A 17,417-nucleotide genomic window follows, 5' to 3' on the forward strand; every position below is an offset into this window, starting at 1 on the left:
TTAACAAGCTTCCACATGATACTGATGCTACTGGTCCACAGACTACTCTCCTTAAGTACAATACAGCAGTAACATGACATGAACTATTTATTAAGTGCTTACCCTGTGCTAGTTACTGAGAGATCCAGTTAACCTATTTTAACTTATATAGTCTTTAAGACTGTGTGAGGGAGGTACTGTTGATCATTTTTCAGAGGAGGAAACTCCAGCACAAGGAGAAAGTACAGGGCTATCTCATAGAGCCTGTAAGGAGTGGGTCTTGGGTTCCAATATAGGCAGCCTGGCTCCAAGGCCTAAGAGGAAGAAGACTCCAATAGTATAGAGGGGATGACCAAGGGAGGGACTAGGGCAGGAAACCAGCAGGAATACTGAGTAATCTAGCTGAGAGGTGAGGCCTAAGCTATGGTAGGGGCCGTGGGATGGGAAACAGTTGAAAAATAACATGGGTAGGGGTTTGGTGGTAAGCTGGAATACAGGTGTAAGAGCCATCTAGAAGCTCAGGCCTCTGACTTGAACAATAGAGAGATGGTGGTATCTACCACTTACTGAGCAAGGAAACATGGGAGGAAGAACAAATTTCAGGGGGAAGGTTAGTTCAGTTTTAGAAATGTTCAGTATGAGTGGCTTTTGGTCATCTAGGAGAGACAGGAGGCAGACGGACCTAAAGCATCTAGAGCTCAGGAGATGATCTGGGTTGGGGGTAAAGTTCTGGTGTTGGTAGATGTGAAGCCATGAGTGTCGGAACTCACGTAAACAGTGCATAGACTGTCCTGTTCTGGGCCAAAGTCAAAAGAGCACATAACTGGAAGAATGGAACTGGAATCCAGGTCTCCTTGGCTGCAGTGGAGGCTGGCTCTGCCCATTCTACTGGGAATTCTGGATGTGAGGAGCAGGGCAGAGCAGAAAATGCCAATGGGCTCAGGAAAGGGGTTTCTGGAGACATATAGTGACTAAATCCAACAAACTGTCCCCTGCTCCCAGATCAGCAGAAATAAAGACAATTCCATGGAAAAAAACAAGATCGATAAAGGTTGGGAGATATTTATTTTCTTTAAACAAGGTCATAAATAACAAAGAAACAAAGTAGGTCCCAGACTCTGGACCGTGCAGCAGGACAGGGATAGGAAGTTGTTGGGTGGAAAGGTGGAGGGGGCCACGCATCACCTAAGACAGTCACAGAAAAGATGGGCTGCAGGACACTGCCCCTTCCTGCCCTTGGAAATGGCGTGCCTGGGCAGCAGGGGGAGGCCGCAGTGCTGTGATGAGGCAGCTGGAAGAGGGCAAAGATTGAGGATACTGGGCTGTCCTGTTTCTACGAAGAGTGACATGGAAACCACAAATGGCGAAGATAAGCTGTGAGTCTAGAAGAGGCAAGTGGGCACTCTGCACACCTCAGGGACCAAGTATGAAATGGTTAAATTTGATTCGTAAAAACAACTCCACAGGCTTTAGCCTATGGCTTTGTGCACGGGCTGTATTTAACCTGGGTTGCTCTGTGGCAGGTGAGGGCTCAAGAGGCCCCTGGAGCAGCCTGGCCTCAGCCCAGGGCAGGTGCCCAGACATGTGGGAGAGGGACAGTGGGCTCTCCCCAGATGGGAGGCCATGTGCTTGGACTGACTGGACCTGATTTTCAGGTTGGTTTCTTGTGATGCTATCCACCACCCCTCCCTATTCCTAAGGATGGGATCCTGGCCTCTCTGAGTCTTCCAACGCTAGAAGAGTAAGATTGGGATTAAAAAGGTACCTGACTAGTATTTTATTTGAAAGGGGAAAATAAGGACCACCCTTTGCATGATCCATCCCATGAGGTAGGGCAGGACCATGCCAAGAACAATCTCAAGGAATGGAGGTCCCTGAGCCTGGAGAGACATTTGGACCCAGGTGCATTGCCAAATACCAGAAATAGGGGCCCAGGGTCACAGTTCTGATGGAGGCTTCACCCTAGGCAACGCAGGGATAACAGGCAGGGGCTACCCCTGCACAGCGAAGGGGTAGGAGCTGGGGAGCCTTGGACTAAGGAAGCCGAGGTTGGTCGAAGGCCCTGGAAAACAATGCTTTTAGCAGGAATACACAAAAGGGTTTGTACATCTGGGGAAGCCCGTCTATAGGGAGCCGGTGTCACATGGTCGGGCGGGATGGTGAGGAGGAGACAGCGGCATCACAGTGGCCTCTGGTGCGATGTATTTACAACAGAGCTCAATGTTGGGGGAGGGACGGATAGCAGGTTACTAACAGCCAGGAAACACACTGCAAAGAGTGGAAAGAGAAGGGAAAACAAATGAGACCATTACTAGTTTTCCCCTGCTCACCTCTTCTCCTCCTGGAAGCCTGGGGCCCTCATGACCACCAAGGCCCTTGAGGATCTGTCCCACCTCCCCACAGCCCCATCTAGATCTAGACATACGCTCTGCTCTTTGTGAACTGGCAATGTGACCAAATGGTCCAGGGGTCCAAACACTATTATCAAGAGAAACAAAGTCTTTACTTTTAATTCCTGGTATCCGTCAATGGTTAGTTGCTTGAGGGGTGGTTCGGCATAAGGGAGTCACTTGTGTGGCTCACCGTGTCAGGCTCCTATCATCATTTCTAACGTCTATGCTGCCTTGTCACCCTCATCTACCAGGTCCTGGCATTCAGAATTCTCTAATGCAGAAGTGATTTTTCTTCAACGTTTCTTCTTCAAAATTCCTGAGGGTAGGGACTAGTTCCCCTGGACCCTCACCAAAATCAGGAGACTTTCCAACTGGCAGGTATGACTCATCACGCTTGTGGGCTCTCTGGGGATCAGGGGCATATAGCAGCACAGACTAGGAGAGCTCCCTAAGGTGGGGCCAGAACTGTTTGGTTTGGGTAATCATGCCTCTCTTTCTCCTCTCCCTTAACAAAGAGTCCAACTATGTCTCCCTAATCAGATGGAAAGCTTCCAAGGATGAGAGGCATCCTTTCCCCACTCAAACCAGTGTTTCTCAACTGTGAGTGATTTTGTCTCCCTTGAGACATTTGGAAAAATCTAAAGTCATTTTTGCTCATCACAACTTTGTGCATGTGGGAGTGCTACCAGTTTCCAGTGCATAGAGGCTAGGGATGCTGTCAAACGTCCTACACTACGCAGGACAGGCCCCCAAATGTCAATAGTGTGGAGGCTGAAAACGTTGCTCTGGATCTCTACAGTCTCCATGGTCTTCTAGCATCCCTCAGCAGCAGAGCAGGGGAAGGCATACAGAACTTCTCTAAGAGTCTGGAAAAAGACTGATTCCCATCCCAGCTGCCTCAGAGAAGGAGGCACCTCAAGAAGTGGGGGGATTTCTTAAGAAGTGGGGTGAGGTGGGGGCTAGGCACAATTTAATCTCAGCTCAGCAGCAACCCACTAGACCAAAGCACACAGAAACTATCAACCATGGGTCTGTAGAAACACAGTCTGGGCTGTGTTGAGGAGGAAGAAGAAAGACATGGTAACCCAAAGAGGCAGGGGTAAGGCAGAAATATTTACAACATTGTCAATATCTTTTGTTGGAGTGGGCCAGCACTGCTGGGCTCCTTAAACCTTTGTTACTTCCTTACCACTGGAATCCACCGATGGGCTCTGCAAACCTATGCCGGATCAGGAAAGTGGCAACAGCTTCAGCTACCTGGAAAAGGGAGAGATATTTCAGGCTATATATTAGCAAAGGGGATCAGTTTGGAGGTCCTGTGGGCTTCTACTGGAAGGTTATGCTCTTTAGTGGATTCATGGATCTTACAGGTCTGGGGAATTTGAAATCTAAAGGATCTGAGTCCTGGCAGGGCTATGAGACTCTTCTCTACCATCTTTCCAAGGATAGCTCCAGAGAAGTCAAGAGGAATGATGTGAAGGCTTATTTATCCCCTGAGAGTTACAACGTACCTTATTCTATAGAAGGAATGCATATTAACTTCCAACTGTGACTGTAGTTTAGGGAGCAGTTTTTATCCCAATTTTCCCTTCTTCCATCTGACTTTTGGGGGAAGGAGAGAAGTAGAGCTGAAGATCTTAACCAGAGGGCCCTGGGATGAAACTGCAGGGTGCGAGTACCTCCTCAGCCCATACACGGAAAGCCAACACCATAAGCAACTGCTAGGGAGAGGTCTGGGGAGATGGTGGAGTTATATTTGTATAGCCTGATTCAGAGGTTTGTACTATTTTCTGTGAGAGCCACGGTTACTTTCATAGCTGTCTTTTTACAGTCACAGAGCACCAGACTCACCTTGTCTGGGGCATCCTCATGGACTGCGTGGCCACACTGGGGTAGGACCTGCATCTGGAACTTTCCTGGAGAGGAAACAAATCCAGGTGACCTCAAGGCCTATTTGGTCCTCTCCTTACAACCTCTGTGGTCTCAAAGGCCACTCCAGGAGTCCAGGACCTTCCTATCTATCTATTCCCCTCCCCAGTAGTCTGGACCCAATTACCAAGGTTTGAGAAGGATGGTAATACTTGCACCTATAATCCTGGGTAAATGATTTTCCCTTCATTTATACCTTTGGCAACTATTTAGCATGCATTTACTTTGGGCCAGATACATAGGAAGAAACAGTTCCTGCTTTCAGGAGATTTACAGTCTAGTAGGGAAACATAAAAGACAACATTCTAATGTAGCACGTAGTTCCTATGATAAAACCGAGCACATGGAAGAACACAGAAAGAGAGGCTTCATAATCAAATAGGAAGTCTTCCGAGACAGAAAAAAAAAAACAGCCTACACAAAGGAAAGAAGGATGAAATGATACTTGTTCCTGGAAATAAAAAGCTTGGCATGGAGCTCATGAGAGTTAATAATGGGGATGGAGAGGAAAGCAGGGTATGTCAAGGATTTTGAAATTTATTATTACAATAAGTTACTGTTTGAGTGCTTAACTATATGCCAGACTGTACTAACCACTTTCTCACATTGCCTTGTAGAACACCGTAAGCTCACCATTAATGTGATAGCTATTAAGAGTGAACAGAGATGACAGATAAAGCAAGATCCCTAAAGAGACTAAAGGATATGGAAGCCACAGCTCCTCTAAGTACAGCGAGTACACTCTCAGAGCCTAAATGGCTCCATTTACAAAATAAGGCAGCATGCTCTGGAAATCCTGGTCATCACATCCCAGGATTCCTAACCCAATTACAGTGCTTTAAAATTTGTTCAAAATACTCTTCTATCCAATTTTTATAAACTTAAACAGGACAAATACCAAATTCTTTTCTGAGATGATGAAACTAATACCATGGTTAGTGAAGTGATTTGCCCAAGGCTGCTTATTTAATTAGTAGAGGAAGTAAGACCATTCCAATCAGTAAGGCCCAGCTTATGCCCTTCCTCTTTCAGTAGTCTGTCCCTGGGTGCTCCAGCCTAGTCAGCCTCATCCCCTCTGTCTTGTATCTAATATACAACTGCTAACACATTTGGATTCAAACACAAAGAAAGTTGTGCCCTGCTTGTTTTGTAAGCTTATATTTTATATGCCACTGGTGCTTGCCTCCTTAGGAGTATGTCATTTTTGCAAGAATAGAGCCTAATATCATTACTTGTTCAATATTCCTACAGGGTCCAACACAGGGCTAGACACTGAGTAAGTGCTTAATAAGTCCTGAATGAGTAACTGAGTGAATGACCTGATAACACTTACAATACCACCCTGGGCTTGATGTCTAGGGATGCATTTTTTGTTCCTCTTTGGAAGAATGGGAATAAAGAATCAGAGGGAACTCACAGATACTAACAACACTCTGTCTGGTACACATAAAATAATCACAGGTAATCCTCACAATTATTCTATAAAGTGGGCATATTGTCAAACTCTTCCCTCTCATCTTATAGATAAAAATCCTTAGGTTCAGACAACCTAAATTATTTACCTAGGTTGCATCATGAATGAGTGCTAGGTTTCTAGGAATCCATAACTAATTTCGCAGGTCTAAACACAGTCCTGGGAAGGACTTGGTTTGAAATCTATGCCAATTTGGCCATTTCCCTTTGTCTTAGGGGATGTCCCTCTCTCCAGCCATTTACTTTTTATAGTCATGGGATGCTCTGAAAGAGAAGCTAGTCTTGGCATAATCCTTACTGGGGAAATAGCAGGGCATCTAATGAGAAATCATGAATACTTCCTGGATATAATGAAGCCATCATTTGTCAGACTCTTACTTTACACACATTTTCTCATCAAACACCATACAAATGAATTGAGATACAGTATTATTTCTATTTTATAGATGAAAAAACTCAGGATTAAAGAAGTTGGCAATTCACTGAGGCCATAACACTAGTAAGTGACTCAAAGCCAGGACTGTTTGATTCCAAGGCTGGTGATCAAAAATGGTTTCAAATGCTATTGTAGTCCATCCAGATCAACTGCTTTCAGATAAGTCTCAGGGGCCATATTTGATTCTGTCTGTCCAGCATTAAGCATGGGTCTTACACAGAAAGACTGCTTAGGAAAGGTTTGCTTGTGGGGGATCCCTGGGTGGCGCAGCGGTTTGGCGCCTGCCTTTGGCCCAGGGCGCGATCCTGGAGACCCGGGATCGAATCCCACGTCGGGCTCCCGGTGCATGGAGCCTGCTTCTCCCTCTGCCTGTGTCTCTGCCTCTCTCTCTCTCTGTGTGACTATCATAAATAAATAAAAATTTAAAAAAAAAAAAAAAAAAAAAAAAAAAAAAAAAAAAAAAGGAAAGGTTTGCTTGAACTGAATTTAAGTAAAGATGTCTAAACTCAGAATTACCAACATCAAAAAAAAAAAAAAAAAAAAAAAGAATTACTAACATCAGTGCCATAAAACTCACATAGTCCAAGACCATGATCTTGCTCCAGGCTTCAGGATACTATGTAGTTGGAGGAAGGGTAGGGTAGGAGTCCCTGGGTCCAGAATATGATAAATCATTCAGGAGCCTCTGAATAACTATTGTGAGGGAATACAGCCCCCTTGTCTGTTGAAAGCTTGAAGACAGCTAAAAGAACAGTTTGAGACCATAAACATCCAGGTAGAAATGTTTGATACATGGCCAGATCTGGTAAATGTTTGATAAATGTTTGATACAAATAGATTTGATACATGGGCCAGATCTGGAGCTCAAGAGAGAGGATGAGTTGGACCTTTAGCATTGGGAGTTATCAGGGTGTAAATAAAAGACAGGAGATTTTCCAGAGAGAGTAAGTAGAAAAAAAAGGAAGGTCAAGAACAAAATCTGCTTAAGCCTGAAACTTTGGCCTTGGAGTTAGCATCTCTTTTTCCCATAACCGAAAAGATACCAATCCCTATTGATTTCACCTTACCAAGCCATTCATCCACACCAAAGCAAGAGCGTCCACAAAATTGGTCCCACAGCCTCCACTTCCATCTGGCTGATGCACCTGGACCTGAGTACAGCATGTCACTTTTCTGCTCATTATATCTCATGATCCCATAAACTTTCTCATTTTATAGACTGAGAAAACTAAAGCTATGGCAAGTCAAGTAACTTGCTTGGGGTTATAAAATGAGTATGAAAGAAGTAGTACTCAAAGTCAGTTCTTCCAATCTCAAAGTCTTTACTTTCGCTACCTCACCATGCTGTCTTCTAAACATAGTTTACACCTTTTTGCATCCCAATTATCCTGGACCTTTCCCTTTCCTAAGAATTCCAACAATGATAAAAATACTGATCAGTATTCAGAATATCTCCTTCACAATATTATGTATTTATAGGGTACTTAATGGTTTATAATATACTCTGCAAAGACATTGCTTCATTTTTATCCTTATAAACTCTGAGATGTAGATGGTAGTTAAGTCCCATTTTTAGATATAAGAAAATATTGAAGCTCAGAAAAGGGAAATGTTTGGTTCAGGAGTGGATGTTGATGTAAAATTTGGGCTTAACTCTAAAGCTCATGCTCTTTCCATTATACTTCCCCATCGCAAAACATTAATTTCCACATAACTCTGCCTTCAGAGAAGGACCTAGGGACATGACGTCTTTTCTAAGATTTATTTATTTATTTAAAAGAGAGCTGTGCATGCGAGTGTGAGTGGGAGGAAGGGCAGAGGGAGAGGGAGAAAGAGAGAAGCCCAAGCTGACTCTCCACTGAGTGTGGAGCCCCACTCGACGCTCAACCTCACGACCCTGAAATTATAACCTTAACTGAAGTCACAAGTCAGATGCTTACCTGGCTGAGCCACCCAGGCACCTCTGGATATAATTTCTTGATTACTTACCTTGCATTTGGCCAATAGTCAGATCCTTATCCAATCTATCAACACCTAGAACAAAATAGGAGAATCCGGAAGTAGCTTACTAAAAAAGGTTGTGTGAAAATTGTTACAGAGTTGTAAACATGATGACATTTTTAATTCATGTTAATAACAATCCTAACTCCTTAAGGGTATATCCTCATCACATGAAGATTTCCAGAATGAAGTTCCCCTGTAATCTTTTTGCTCATTTAAACTGGTTTCTGAAAACAGAGTTTTACTTTTTAAAATTTCCATTATACTCAGAATATCTTCACACCACTCTGGGTGGACTTGCGCTTAACTAAGGATTGAAGGCAGGCCAGAATTAGGCTATCCCAGATGGATGCTTGTGCTTATTAGTTAGGTTTTAGGGATTTGGTGTGGAGAGAAGAGGACAAATGAGGATGGTACTTTACTTTGGAAGCCACTACCCATGTGGTATGTAGTTTTAACAAGGATATACTCAGATGATGATATACCTACACTGCTATGGACTGAATTTATCTGCCCCTCCACTCCCAATTCTATGTTGAAGCCCCAATCCACAATGTGACCACATTTGGAGATATGGAAATAATTAAGATTAAATAAGGAAGGAATTAAAATTAAATGAGGTCATATGGGTAATGGCCCTCATAAGACAGGATTAATGTCCTTTTAAGAATAAACACTAGAGAGTTTGCTCTCACTCTTCTGCCATGTAAGGACACAGTGAGAAGGCGGTTGTTTGCAAGCCATAAGAAAACTCCCACCAGAACTTGACTGTGCTGATACCCTGATCTTAGACTTCCAGCCTCTGGAACTGTGAGAAAATAAATTTCTTGTTTAAGCACCCAATCTATAATATTTTGTTATGGTAGCCTGAGCTAATACACACTTACCAGCCAAGAGCAGCAATTTAGGAATAGGACAACTAAGAAAGAGATTGGATAAGCCTCGGAACCAGCCATCCCAGTATTTTTCTGTTTTTGCCAGTTCAATTCTCCAAGTGTACGGATGGTCCTTCTTGGTCTGGAGGAATAAAAGCAAGTTCTGAGTCTCTGAGGGCAAGCCCTGGAGGAAGAGGATAAAAACTAGGTCCCTGAGAAAGGAAAGGGAAAGAAACTAGCACTTATTAAAGTGCCTACTATGTCCCAGATATTTTCATATACACTTAATCATTATAATAGCCTTGTGATATAGGTTGTTATAATTTCCATGTTTAGATAACTAGAAGTTTACTTTTTGCTTCTATTAATATCAGTGAACTTAGGAAACTTTAAGATCACAAAGCTAATAATGGTAGAGCCAAGACTATGCTTCTCTTCTATCCATTTGACAAAAAAGAACATATCCATCAAAAGGATAATCACAAAAATCACAGCACAGTATGAAAAAAAATGCTTATGATATAATTTTAAGAGAAAGAAGCAGAGTATAACATGTCATCTAAGTGACTACCAGAAAAATGTGGTGCACATAGGGAAAGAACTGGAAGGAAAAACTGAGAATATGTTGATTTGTCAGTAGAGCATTTTTTCTTGTATTTTGATTTATGATAATGATATCATATTCCTGCAATAGTAATCTGAAAAAGGAAACCTGACACAAATGTTATAAAATATATGTTAAATCCTGATATATACTAGAAAAGCCAGAATATATGCACTCATCAAATACAAGCTGAACAAATAAATGATTCTCTATACTTTTCTGTATCACTGAAAATGCGAGTGTGAGTGGGAGGAAGGGCAGAGGGAGAAGGAGAAAGAGAGAAGCCCAAGCTGACTCTCCACTGAGTGTGGAGCCCCACTCAACGCTCAACCTCACGACCCTGAAATTATAACCTGAACTGAAGTCACAAGTCAGATGCTTACCTGGCTGAGCCACCAGGCACCTCTGGATATAATTTCTTGATTACTCTGACTATTGGCCAAATGCATGAAAATGGGTTAAAGACCTAAATGTAATACCTAAAACTATAAAACTTCTAGAAGAAAACATAGAGGAAAGCTTCATATAGCTTTTTGGGAAATTGAATTTGACAATGATTTCTTGGTTATGAGACATCTTTTTGTTGCAAAGGCAACAAAAGCAAAAATAGACAAATGGACTACATCAAACTTAAAAAAGAACACAATCAACAGTGAAAAGGCATTGTATGGAATGGTAAAAAATATCTGCAAATCATGTTATTTGATAAGGGTTTAATATTCAGAATATATAAAGAGCTCCTATAACTCAATAATAAAATATCAAATAACCTGATTAAAAAATGAGTAAAAGACTTGAATAGACATTTCTCCAAAGAAGATATACAAATGCCCAATAAGTACATGCAAAGATACTCAACACCATTAATCATAAGGGAAATGGATATCAAAACCACAATGAGATATCACTTTGTACCCATTAGGATGGCTATAACAAAAAAGATAAAATAACAAGTGTTGGCAAAGATGTGGAGAAATTGGAACACGTAGGGCACTACTGGTGGGATTATACAATAGTACAACCACTATGAAGCATGGCAGTTACTCAAAAATTAAAAATAAAACTATCATATGATCCAGCAATTTTACTTCTGGGTATACAGCCAGAAGTGAAAGCAGGGTTTTGAAGAGATATTTGTAGACCCATGTTCATAGCAGCATTATTCACAACAGTCAAGAGGTGTAAGCAATCCCAGTATCTACTGATGGATGAATGGATAAACAAAATGTGTTATATAGATATTTAGACTTAAAGAAGGAAATTTGTCCCATGCTACAACATAGAGGAAATTTGAGGACATTGTATCAACTGAAATAAGCCAATCACAAAAAGACAAACACTGATTCTACTTCTATGAGGTATCTAATGTAGTGGAATTCATATAAAGTAAAATGGTAGGTATGGGAGGAAACAGAAATTGTTGTTTAATGAGTACAGAGTTTCAGATTGAAATGAAAAAGCTCTGGAGTTCTGTTGCACAACAATGTGAACACTATCGAACTATATAATTAAAAATGAGTAAGGTGGTAAATTTTATGTGTTTTTTACCAAAATTAAAAAAAAAAAGATCACTGTGTCTTCCAGTTCTCACTAAACAATGCATGTGCAACACTTCCCATTTATGAACCACTTCTAACAAATTCCACAGTCAGAGACAGCAAGACCCTCCTAAATGCACAATGTACTCTATATGCAAATGACAAATTTAAGGTAAGGGAACTTTCAAGGATAGTACTATTATAAAAACAAATTAAAAAAAAAGAGGAGCTCATCTCAAGTCCTAAAAATGTAAAAACAAAGAAAAAATTCTGGATAGAATTAGAATTGCTCCTATATTTAGGGTTATAATAATATATCCTTTCTCTGGACAGCTGGATCATAACATAAAGTTAATTTAGTTTAGATGCCTCCTCCTGCAAATGGTAAAACAGATCAATGTAAGAAACAAAACAGATGAACATAGGGGTAAAAAGAGAGAGGCAAACCAGAAAACAGACTCTTAACTTATAGAGAACAAACTGAGAGTTGCTTGAGGGGAGGTAGGTGGACAGATGGGTTAAATGGGTGATAGATACTGAGGAGGGCACTTATGATGAACACAGGGTACTGTATATAAGTGATGAATCACTAAATTCTACCCCATGAAACTAATATTACACTCCACTCTATGTTAACTAACTGGAATTTAAATGAAAACTTAAAACTAAAGAAAGAAAAGGAAAAAACCCACCAAAGATCGAGGTAATGAGATCTAACTGTTGGAGAGGAGAAGCAGAAGGCTGGCTACCAATCATCCTGGGATGTTCACCTGGGCAGGATGTGGTTTTCCACACAAGGGCATCAACCACAGGATTGTGTTATTTCCCAACACCTCACTTGAAAGGCATTTAAAAAGATAGGCTTGTGTCAGTCAGACTTGACTTCATGCAAATCCCAGCTCCATCATCAACTAATAAACTATGAGACCCTTGGGAAAGTTACCTAACTTCAAGTCTGTTTTCTTAGTTATAAAGAGGGCAACAGAAAATCTCAAAGGATTGTTGTAAGGATGAACTAAGATATTCATGTACGTAAAACAATAGGAACATGGTCTGGCATATAATAAGTAATAAAAAAACCAAAATCTTAAGAATATGGGATTTCAATAATCTTAAAAAAGAAGACAAAGCTGGAAGACTTACACTTCCTGATTTCAAAACTTACTATGAAGCTACAATAATGAAGACAGTGGAACTTACATAAAGATAGACATATATTATCAATGGAACAGAACTGAGAGTCCAGAGATAAACTCTGGCATTTGATTTCCAACAAAGAATGCAAGACAATTAAATGGGAAAGAAGGGTATTACCAACAAATGGTCCTGGAACAGCTGAACATCCACATGCAAAAGAATGAAGTTACACCTCCTACCCTTGTACTATACATAAAAATTAACTCAAAATGGATCACAGACTTAAATATAAGAGCTAAAACTAGAAAACTCTTAGGAGAAAACATACACATAAAGTTTTGTGACCTTGGTAGGCAAAACCTTCTTAGATATGACACAACAAAATGATAACTAGATAAAATGAATTTCATCAAAATCAAACGTTTGCACTTCAAGAACACCATCAAGAAAAAGAAAAGACAACCTCCATAACAGGAGAAAATATCTGCAAATCAGGGACTTGTATCTAGAATATATAAAGAACTCTTAAAATTCAATAATAAAAAGACAAAATACCCCATTGAAAAATGGGCAAAGGATCTGAGTGTACATTTCTCAAGAGAAGAAATGGCCAGTAAGTCCATGAAAAGATGCTTAATATCAATAGTCATCAGGAAAATGTAAAACCACAATGAGATACCACTTCATATCCATTAGGATGGCTATAATCAAAAAGAAAGACAATATTATAAGTGCTGACAAAGATGTAGAAAAACTAGAACACTCAGACACTGGTGGTAGGAATATAAAGTGCTGTCAGCCCTTTGGAAAATAGTTTGGCTATTCCTCAAATGATTAAACACAGAATTAGCATCCAGCAATTCCACTTGTAGGTGTATACCCAAGAAAAATAAAAACCTATGCCAACATAAAAATTTGTACACAAATGTTCATACCAGCATTATTCAAAACAGACAAAAAAGTGAAAACAATCTAAATGTCCACTAACTGATGAGTTTGGATAAAAAATGTGGTTTACCTATACAAAGGAATATTAGCCATAAATAGGAATGAAATGCTGATACATGCTACAACATAGATGAACCTTGAAAATATTATGCTAAGGTAAAAGAAGCCAGTCACAAGACTATGTATTTATGATTCCATTTATATGAAATGTCCAGATGAGGCAAATCTATAGAGACATAAGGTGGATTAGTGTGGATGCTTAGGGCTGGGAATGTTGGGGAGAAAGAGGAAATGATTGCACACAGGTATGACTTTTTTTTAAAAAAGTGATGAAAATGTTCCAAAATTAGATCATTGTGATGGTTGAACAACTCTGTGATTACTAGCAACCACTGAATTGTATACTTTGGGTGAGTTACCTTTCAATAAAGCAGTTTAAAAAGAGAGACTGATGCATAAAGGAATACCTCCTAGACAACTGAAGTTTATTCCTTTAAAGAATAAATGACCAAAGGTTAAAGTTTCCCTTTTCTCTTCTATATTTTAATCATTTTGTATTAAATATCACTCCCCACTGCCAATATATATCTTGTCTTCTTTTACACAGCAAAATGAATGCAACAGAACTCTTACATATGTATCAGGATCATTTCAAACTTTTTATATTATATTATAACAGAGATGTCTCTAAGGGCTAATGGGCTCTAAATGGCCCCTGGCTACCATGCTTTAGAAGTTGTGACTTTGTTGTTGTAGTTGCTAAGTTTAATTTGCATTATTAATATTTTCTCCATAATTTTACTTTTTCTTTATTGAGATATAATTAACTTATAACATTGTGTAGGTTTAAGGTGTACAATGTGTTGATTTGATACATTTAGACATTACAATATACAACACCATAGCGATAGCTAATACCTCTATTATGTCACATAATTACAGTTTCTTTTTGTCCTAGGAACAATTAAGAACTAGTCTCTTAGTAACTTTGAAGTTTATAATATTGTTGCCTGTAATTATTATGCTGTACATTGGATCTCCAGGATCTATTTATTTACCAGTTGCAAGAAGTTGTTTGTGTTGTTTGGGGTTTGCGCCCTTCCTCAAAGGTAGACTGTTTCAGTTGTACTCCCTATTGCCTGATGTGTTTCAGTCTGCCCTCCTAACAAAACTGCTGGAGTTGACTAACTCCATATAACTGGGCTTATAAAAAAAAATTACAAGGAAAAAATAAGCAGAAATTAAAAACCAGAGGATCTGGGTGTGTTTCAGCACCAACATTATAGGTGTCTGTAGGCAAGTAACTGTACCTGAGTTGTAACTGCATCTACAGTGAAGAGCTAAAATGAGAACTAGGGATGATAAATATGATATACTTAGTATAGCTCCCAGTACATAAAAGGCAAAAAAGTAATTGACAGTTTGTATCAGAATCTTAGATCTACTAAATATTATTTCATTACCTTGGGCAAGTCTCTTCATCTCAGAGTCTCAGTTTCTACACTGTTAACATGGGAGAAAAGATCTCACCTCACAGAATGTACGGAGGGCAAATTAATCATGCACTGTTTATATTTTTATAAATTTCTAAGAGGTACACAGAATTACTTATTGATCTTAAGGACGACAAAAAGATCTTCATTAAATTAAAAATTCTGGGGATCCCTGGGTGGCGCAGCGGTTTGGCGCCTGCCTTTGGCCCAGGGCGCGATCCTGGAGACCCGGGATCGAATCCCACATCAGGCTCCCGGTGCATGGAGCCTGCTTCTCCCTCTGCCTATGTCTCTGCGCCTCTCTCTCTCTCTCTCTGTGACTATCATAAATAAATAAAAATTAAAAAAAAAATTAAAAATTCTGTTTAAAAAAATGTACAGTTGATGCTTAAACAATATAGGTTTGGACTGTGCAGGTCCATTCACACATGAATTTGGAAACAGTACTATAAATGTATTTTCTCTTCCTTGTGATTTTCTTAAGAATATTTCCTTTTGTCTAGCTACTTTATTATAAGAATACAGTATTTAATACATATAAATATACAAATTATATATTAATCAACTAATTATATTATTGGTAAGGCTTCTGGCCAACAGTAGGCTATTAGTAATTAAGTTTTTTTTTTTTTAATTTTTATTTATTTACTTATGATAGTCACAGAGAGAGAGAGAGAGAGGCAGAGACACAGGCAGAGGGAGAAGCAGGCTCCATGCATCGGGAGCCTGATATGGGATTCGATCCCGGGTCTCCAGGATCACGCCCTGGGCCAAAGGCAGGCGCCAAACCGCTGCGCCACCCAGGGATCCCAGTAATTAAGTTTTTGAGTCAAAAGTTATAGTTGGTTTGGGGTTTTTTTTGAGATTGTATGAGTGTGCACGGTGAGTGGGGGTGTGTGCAGAGGAGCAGGAGAGGAACAATTCTAAGCAGGCTCCACACCCAGCACAGGGCCCCATGTAGGGCTCAATCTCTGACCCTAAGATCATGACCTGAGCTGAAATCAAGAGTTGGACACCAACTGAGCCACCCAAGTGCTCCAAAACTTAGAGTTGGATTTTTGACAGTGTGTGTGGGGGGTGGGGGAGGGCACAGTGTCAGTGTCCATAAGCCCCGTATTGTTCACGGGTCAATTGTCTTCTCCTCCTTGCTATTAGTAGCATCTCCAAACATCAAGGAATATCTGGTGTACAACAAGTTGATTACTTGCCATTTGTAAGATGTTTATAATACATCCCAGAAAGTCTGCTGCTCATGCTCACGCTCACTAACCATTTCCCCAAAAAAGCACCCTTTCCCACTACTATCCCCAGATCAAGTGTTCAACAAGTATGCACAGAACACTTGTGAAGCACACCACCCCCAACCTAATGCTGAGGGAAATTCATATAGAACATTAGTTCCTGTGCTCAAAATACACAGGTTATTTTTGCTGGGTGACAATTCTTGTGCAATTAGAGGACACTGAATCTACATTCTAGGAATGATTACAGGAGACCATAGTATCTTAGGATGTGGTTTATGAAAATTAATTCTATGACTTAGCCACAACTTCAAAAAAGAAAATGCTAAGTTATGTTATACAGATTCAGTGCTATACTGGAGATAGACTGATGTAAAATGAGGTCAGAAAACTTCTCCAAAGAGATCCACCTTGAAAGATGAATAATATCTGATGGGTTTAGCATAGAAAGTAAGAAATCAGATTTTTCTCATGAGATAAACCATAGGAACAGAAGTACCATCATGGGAAAGAATCTGATGAGAGAGCAGTCTGTTTAAGGGTAGGGTATATAACTGTAAGTTTATGTTTCAGTTTGTCAGAGCTATCAACAAGTGCCTTATATCTTATAGTTAACCTAAATATCTATGATGATAAGATCTTCACCCCCTAAAATATCTAATGGTGAACAAAAAGAACATGTCACCTCCCCTTCCGCACCCCCACACACTCTGAACCATTCATTGCCCCATCCTTCCAAGAATACCAGTTTTCACTCACCTCCATGTCATCTTCCTTTTTCCTCTTGTTTACAGACTCACTTCCTTCTTCGTCTTCTTCTTCTTCCTCTATGATACCTTCCACTATAGATTTTGAGCCTTCTGGACTTGTAATTCCTTCACACCTAGATGGTTTTTTTTTTTTTTTTAAAGTTCCATCACACATCTCATCTCTCTTTTATACACAATTATCTCAGAGATACTGATACTTATAGTCTTTACAATCAAATGTCAGTTAAAACTTAACAATGCTTCTGGGAGAAGGAGGATGTGAACAATGTGCATTTTAAAATGTGCAGAAATAGATCAGGGCTGTGGAAGGTCATGGTCATGGTCATGGACTATATTCCAAAGGCTGGTTTCCAATTCTTGCACCAATACTGACCCACAGAAGGGAATAATCATTTCCTGCGGCATGGTGACAATATATATATTATCTTATATAATCCACATAATAATCCTATGAAGTAGCCCTGAAAAGTAAAAAAAAATTGTCCAGGATCACCTTGCTCATTAGCAGATGAGGCTGGAAGGCAAATCCAGGCTTAATTAACTTGAAAGCATAGTACTTTTCTACTGTACCCTGCTTCCAGTAGAATAAGGCTCAAACAG

General features: G+C 40.0%; 1 protein-coding gene and 1 long non-coding RNA gene across 2 annotated transcripts in view; one reads left to right on the top strand and one right to left on the bottom strand.

The window, feature by feature from the left end:
- Nucleotides 1-1,025: 1,025 nt before the first annotated feature.
- PPME1 (protein phosphatase methylesterase 1) overlaps nucleotides 1,026-17,417 on the bottom strand; it is an 87,088-nt gene continuing 70,696 nt past the window's right edge. Inside the window, exons 9-14 of the mRNA XM_049098891.1 lie at nucleotides 16,807-16,930; nucleotides 9,099-9,228; nucleotides 8,200-8,244; nucleotides 4,224-4,288; nucleotides 3,562-3,629; nucleotides 1,026-2,247 (exon numbers count right to left, since the gene is read on the bottom strand). Of these exons, the coding sequence (XP_048954848.1) occupies nucleotides 2,229-2,247; nucleotides 3,562-3,629; nucleotides 4,224-4,288; nucleotides 8,200-8,244; nucleotides 9,099-9,228; nucleotides 16,807-16,930 (451 nt within the window). The 3' untranslated portion in view covers nucleotides 1,026-2,228. The remainder of the gene's footprint in view (nucleotides 2,248-3,561; nucleotides 3,630-4,223; nucleotides 4,289-8,199; nucleotides 8,245-9,098; nucleotides 9,229-16,806; nucleotides 16,931-17,417) is intronic.
- LOC125753255 (uncharacterized) lies at nucleotides 5,943-6,759 on the top strand. The gene is made up of 2 exons (XR_007404631.1): nucleotides 5,943-6,448; nucleotides 6,680-6,759. It is a non-coding gene; the product is annotated as an uncharacterized LOC125753255 (long non-coding RNA).

Source organism: Canis lupus, chromosome 21, assembly GCF_003254725.2.
Source record: "Canis lupus dingo isolate Sandy chromosome 21, ASM325472v2, whole genome shotgun sequence".
NCBI lineage: Eukaryota > Metazoa > Chordata > Mammalia > Carnivora > Canidae > Canis > Canis lupus.